The sequence below is a fragment of the Quercus suber genome, unplaced genomic scaffold (genome assembly GCF_002906115.3).
Source record: "Quercus suber isolate HL8 unplaced genomic scaffold, Cork oak 2.0 scaffold_923, whole genome shotgun sequence".
In the NCBI taxonomy this organism is placed as follows: domain Eukaryota; kingdom Viridiplantae; phylum Streptophyta; class Magnoliopsida; order Fagales; family Fagaceae; genus Quercus; species Quercus suber.
This window is the reverse complement of record NW_027070346.1, coordinates 58,429-64,349: the sequence shown is the minus strand read 5'-3', so window position 1 is coordinate 64,349 and position 5,921 is coordinate 58,429. Positions and strand designations below refer to the sequence as shown.

The 5,921-nt window shown below is 36.4% G+C and overlaps 1 protein-coding gene across 1 annotated transcript; it reads right to left on the bottom strand.

The window, feature by feature from the left end:
* Window positions 1-1,651: 1,651 nt before the first annotated feature.
* LOC112038294 (large ribosomal subunit protein uL11) lies at window positions 1,652-2,458 on the bottom strand. Its single transcript, XM_024071094.2, has one exon. It carries the CDS (start codon window positions 2,316-2,318, stop codon window positions 1,818-1,820), a length of 501 nt encoding a protein of 166 aa, XP_023926862.1. The 5' UTR covers window positions 2,319-2,458; the 3' UTR covers window positions 1,652-1,817.
* Between the last annotated feature and the right edge of the window lie 3,463 nt (window positions 2,459-5,921).

Below are 5,921 nucleotides of genomic sequence, written 5' to 3'. Positions count from 1 at the left end.
TGCTTCTTCAATAGATACAAACAATGCTATTTCATAACTTCAAAGGGCAGCAGAATCAGCCACTCCTCACAAAGCATAGATTGTTTTTATTTTTATTTTTTATGTAGATCACAATTCATAATACATAGATTACTAGCTTGAATATGGCCATATATCCATCAAGCCTATGTAAATACATAAACACAATATCCTAGCTCCATTTCCCATGGTATGTCACTGAGATTACTAACCGAAACACAAACTGTTAAACCATCCAAGCATCCCATAGAAAGTGACCCCAGAAAACAAACACCTTCATGGTAGGTATGGTTGAAAAGGGCCAAATATCTATCAAGCCACTCCACTTCCCATAATTTATGAACACCAGATTACTAATATAAATACAAACTGCTGCAGCTGTGCCAGCTACACAAATTGAACTTTCTCTAAAACTTCTCCATTACTTAACAACTACTTCCATTTATGATCCATCTAGGACTATGATTCTTACAGTCTTACTACACTTCTCACATATGCTGACCCAACAATGAATATACCAAGTACTATGTGAGCATAAACAAAATCTCCTAGTTCCATTTCACATGATTTATCACCCCTAGATTACTGGTGTATTTTAGTGGTGGGCAAGCCGAAAAACTGAGTTCTAGTTTTCTCAAGAACAAGCTACCACTATCATCTGGTTGGGAAAATAAATCCCAAATCACAATTAACCTGCCATCAGTTTCAATCATTCAATAGGAATAATCATCAATCTCACCATCCTTATGGTATTGCACTAACTGTAAAACAATTACACTGCATACATTTTGGTCTGACTCATGTAGAGACTAGGAATATTCACCCTATCTTGCATTGACATTCCCATGAACAAATAAGAAAATTCCAACAACAAAAAGAAAATGAAGAACATTTGAGTTGAGTATCACTAAACAGAAAGTTACTTCACATTTATCTATCAGCCAGAGTAATTTTATTATAAGAAGCCATAGATTCTAATATATTATAAGCCTAGTGACTCAAACTGCAACCAGCAATATCCTAGGAGATGACACTCGGCTTCGAGGCCCTCCTACAACATCACCTTAAGTAGGGCCTTAATAAGATTTTGGAGAGTACAACAGATGTTTATGTGTGGCTGCACTATTGTGTGGCAGTTTCAATGTTACATTTAACAATTTAAGGTTGTAAGATGTTTCAAAACATGGTCCAAATGAAATGAAAATAAGCAACGAGAAATGCCAACAAAAATTAGAGCCATGGTGTTGAAATGAATAGGTTGGATAATATGATAGAAACATGAAATTGATTACAATGTTTCAAGTCCTTCAACCCCATTTCATAATTTGATTTTCCTAAACACTAACAATGCCATTTCACTAGCAAAGGCAAAAGACATTCATGAACAAAAAATGTGGCACAATCTAAAGCCATCACAATTCTAAATGAAAAGCTTCTTTCAATTCAAGCAGCAATCAAACACCTTCTTGAGATCCAAAAAGTGACGCTCATATTCAGAAAATAAGCTCCAATTTACACTTCATTGCTACTCATCTATATATATATATATATATTAAATGCCCATCTACATAGGGCTAACAACAACTAATCAAACCAAACAATCATAAAAAAGCAAAATTAATCACAAAAATCATTAAATCAAACACAAACAGCATAATTCCTCATAAGAAAAAACTAAATAATTATCCATCCAATTCATCTAATTACCTTAAAATATCACAAAATTCCCAAAATATCCGAATTTTCTTTTTCAAAATTAAAATAGAAGAAGAACCTCTATCTCTCTCTCTCTGTCTCTCTCAGTCCAGAGGGACTTCCACGTCACCATCGGAGATCTCCTGCTGCAAATCCTTAGGGTCTTTCCCATCAACCGTACAGCCCACAGAGACGCACGTGCCGAGAATCTCCTTGACGGTGCCACTGAGGTCTTTGGCCATGGACCTAGGGCGCATAACCTTGGCGATCTCAACGACGTCGTCGAGGGAGATATTTCCGTTGTGCTTGATATTCTTCGTCTTCTTCCGGTCACGCTCCGGCTCCTTCAGTGCCTTGATGACCAGAGCCGCCGCCGATGGCACCACCGACACCTTGGCCTGACGATTCTGCACAGTCAGCTTCACCGTCACGCGCAGGCCCTTCCAGTCCTTCGCAGTCTCCTTCGCTATGTCTTCTCCGATCTTCTTCGGCGAGAGACCTAGCGGACCGATCTTTGGGGCGAGTGAACTCGCGGCACCGACCTCACCTCCGGTCACTCGGACGTACACATCGACGACCTGGGAGGGGTCGAGCTTCGGCGGCATTGTTGATTGGGATTTTGGGTCGGGATGATGAGGCTGCTACTTTGTGAAAGCTAGGGTTTCAGAGAAGCGAATCGAGAGAGTAGGAGTTTGCAAAAATATAAAAAGGCTAGGGTTTTGCTGAATCTCACTGCAAATGTCTGTTTTCGCCCTTGGATATTCGGGAGGTTTTAGCATTTCGTAGATATGGGATGGCTATTTTGGTATTATAATAAATATGAATGACATTTTTTTTAAAGGAAAAATTGGCATTTATCTTTAATTTATAAACTATGCAGTAAAATGCTTATATTTTGAAATTATATAGCAAAATGTCCATATTTTTAAAACTCAATTTTAACAAAATCAAGTTATAGGTGAAATTCGACTTTAATAATGTCGAGTTCTATTCATATTTTGCCACTTAATTTATTTTGAAAATTTAAGTGAAACTTTAGTCTTGGTACTTGTTATAAGTATTCAAGGCATTGAGATACTACAAGAGCCGATGAAAATTTAAGTGAAACTCAATATTGCTAATATCAAGTTCTACTTAAAAATATAAATAGAACTCGATTTTGAGGATATCTACAAAATTAGATTTTGTTAAAATCGAGTTTTTAAAAAAAATGGGCATTTCACTGTATAGTTTCAAAATATGTACATTTTGCTGCATACTTTGAAAATTATGGGCAAATGTCCATTTTCCCCAACATTTTGTTATTATAGTAATTTTTAATTATTTTTGATAAAAGGTTAGAAAGTTTTTTAATGAAAAAAGTTTTATTGCGTGCTAGTATGCAATTGCGTGCTAGTATGCAGCAAAACCTTTTCTTTTTTTAATTAAACAATTTACTATTTGAAATTATGAAATGTTAATAAGTGTTGTTGGAGTATTGGTTAAGAATCCATTTTAAGAAAGTTTTAATATCACTTTTAAGGGAAATGAAAAAAGCTGTTAAAACATTAATTGTTTTTTTTCCTTTTCCTATAAAAACTTTTTTTAATCGGATTGTTAATCAATGCCTTATGGCACTCGTTAACATGACCCTTTGAAATTATATGATATGAGTTCCTATTTGCTTAGAGCACTCACAATAAGGTTGCTAAAATGACTAAATAGTCATTTTAGCAACCCAAACACTAAGCACACATTACAGCAAAGTTGTTAAACTTAATATAATTTGACTCATGGCTGCTATCTCTAGCAACTCACTGGTTTTTTTTTGTTTTTTAAGAAGAAGGCCGACTGGCCAATTTATTTATTTTTTTTTAAGAAGAAGGCCGACTGGCCAATTTATTTGATGGCTGAAAAATCAGATACATAAAACTTATAAATGTTCGAAGGAACAAATTCCAACTAAACTAAAATAGGAAAGGACAATCTTGCTCTCCTAACTAAAGCGTGTGCCAAAGCGTTGCCTTGCCGACGTATATGAAAGAAAGAATAGTTTTGAATGGAAATAACTGAAGACATAATGTCTTTAATCAAGTGACCACAGGATGGGTGATGGAAGTACTGATTTTTTATAGCCAAGATGGATACCTCTGAATCGTCTTCAAAAATTGAACCTCGCAAATCCAGTTCTTGAACAAAGTGGACCGCCCTTCTAGTTGCAAGAGTTTCCAGAGCAACTACTAATGAAGGCAAGGGGGGGTGAAAGTTATATGTTAAAAACAATATTTTATTCACACACACTCACCATCTCTCACGCATGACACTTTCTTTCTACCCTATCTCAGTATCTTTATCTCTCACACGCAAATGCAAAACAAGAGAAACAATAGCTCTGCCTCTCTCTATAGAACCTCTCTCTACCTAGGACTCTCTTCAGCCAGCCCTCCTACCTAGCCCAACCCTCTCTCCCCTTCACCCAACCCTCCCTCCACCTAGCTCCCACTCCCTTCACCTAATTTCTCCCCTTAGCCTAGACCCAATCCTCCTTCTGTTGGGTCTATGGATATCTTTGGGTTAGGTTTTGGTTTGGGTTAGGGTTCAGTTTTGGGTTAGGGTTAGGGTTTGGTTTTAGGTATTGCTTATTAGCCAGCGAAGGGAGTGCTCCTCATGGGATCGGCAATCTTGGCAACAAAGCGTTTCGGTTCATCAATTGGCATGTCCATTTCTTAACTATTTTTCCATTTTGAATTCACATATAGTTGCATTCTTGCGTTTGTTTGTTCTTGTTCTTTATGCTTTCACTCCGTGCCTAATCAAATTTATCAGAAGAAAAACAAAAGGAAAAGATTGATGTAGTGCAACACAAAGCTTTTTAATTTCACAACAAAGTAACTAAGAAGTTTATTTGATTTTTTGTTAATTTTGCATTTAATATAAGGTCCAATTGTTTATACACTTATGGCAATTAGAAAACATGTATAACCTGTTTATACACTTATGAACAACCTGTGTCTAAGGTTTCAATTAGTTCAATTCATTAGGTCTAATGTCATTGAATAAGGGACCTATTAATCAATGTTAATTTTTGTGGAGGCATGATATATAAATGGATGGACGTAAACCTTTTGTGGAGCCATGATATGTGTTAATTTTGATTTGTACTAAGAGGGGATGCTCAGTTTGCCATGATCAAGGCCGGCCCAAGGACTAGGCAACTTAGGCCTAGGCCTAAGGCCCCACAAACCAAAAAAAAAAAAAAATCCCTAGCAAAAAAAGGCCCCATCTTTTTCCTTAAATGGCTCAAAATTTTATAAAAATATAACATTTTTTAAATAATTAGTACTTTTTTTAATGAGTGATGCTAAAGATACCACAAATTTTACTATGGACTTAACTTACATGTCACCAATCACATAAAAAATTAATTAAAACACAAATAAATTAAGTTATTGGAATTCATTAATTATAGTCATTATTACATTATATTATAAATATCTTATAGTATCTTTAGTATTTTTCTTTTTCATTTCTAATAAGGCTTCTAAATTAGGAGACTACTAGAAATTTAACCCAATTGAAACCTTAAAATGTTTCAAAAAAAAAAAAAACTACAAATGTGATAGATCATCAATGATGACTAATCTCCCCTAATAATTTGAGACTTTAATTTTTGTAAACTAATCTCCTACAAAGTTACACACCAAATAATATCTATCTATCTCACCCTCTTAAAAAGAAGATATAAAATTAAATTTTATATTAAAACTTTACTTAACTATGTATAGTCATATATCTAAGTTAAAGTAAGTTTTTTTTTTTTTAATAATATATTGTGGGGCCAGAAAATCGGGTAGCCTTGGCCCACTCCAAGCCAGGCCCAAATGGCCCACGCCGAGGATGCATGATGGGTCCGAGGATGACCCTGTCCTCGGGCGTCCGAGACCTCGGAAAAACACGAGGACCACCCTACCAAAGGACTCCTGGAATATCCAAGGAGGAGAGGGCCCAGTGCCACGCGTTGGCAACAGAAGTACGGAGAAGGGGCAAGCCCTGGGCGAACTGTCACCTCGGCATTGAATACGTTCACCTAATCCTTCTGGCCGCATTAATGGGGATGTAACCCCTTGACAGGGCAACATCGATCAGGGTGAGCCACCTGACCACGAATATGACCTCTGATGGGACAGACGGTCAGAAGGGAGGCCAATAGATGATCAACAGGAGGAGGA

Coding starts and splice junctions, on each gene's coding strand:
- LOC112038294 (XM_024071094.2), bottom strand. CDS start 2,318: ATGCCGCCGAAGCTCGACCCCTCCCAGGTCGTCGATGTGTACGTCCGA.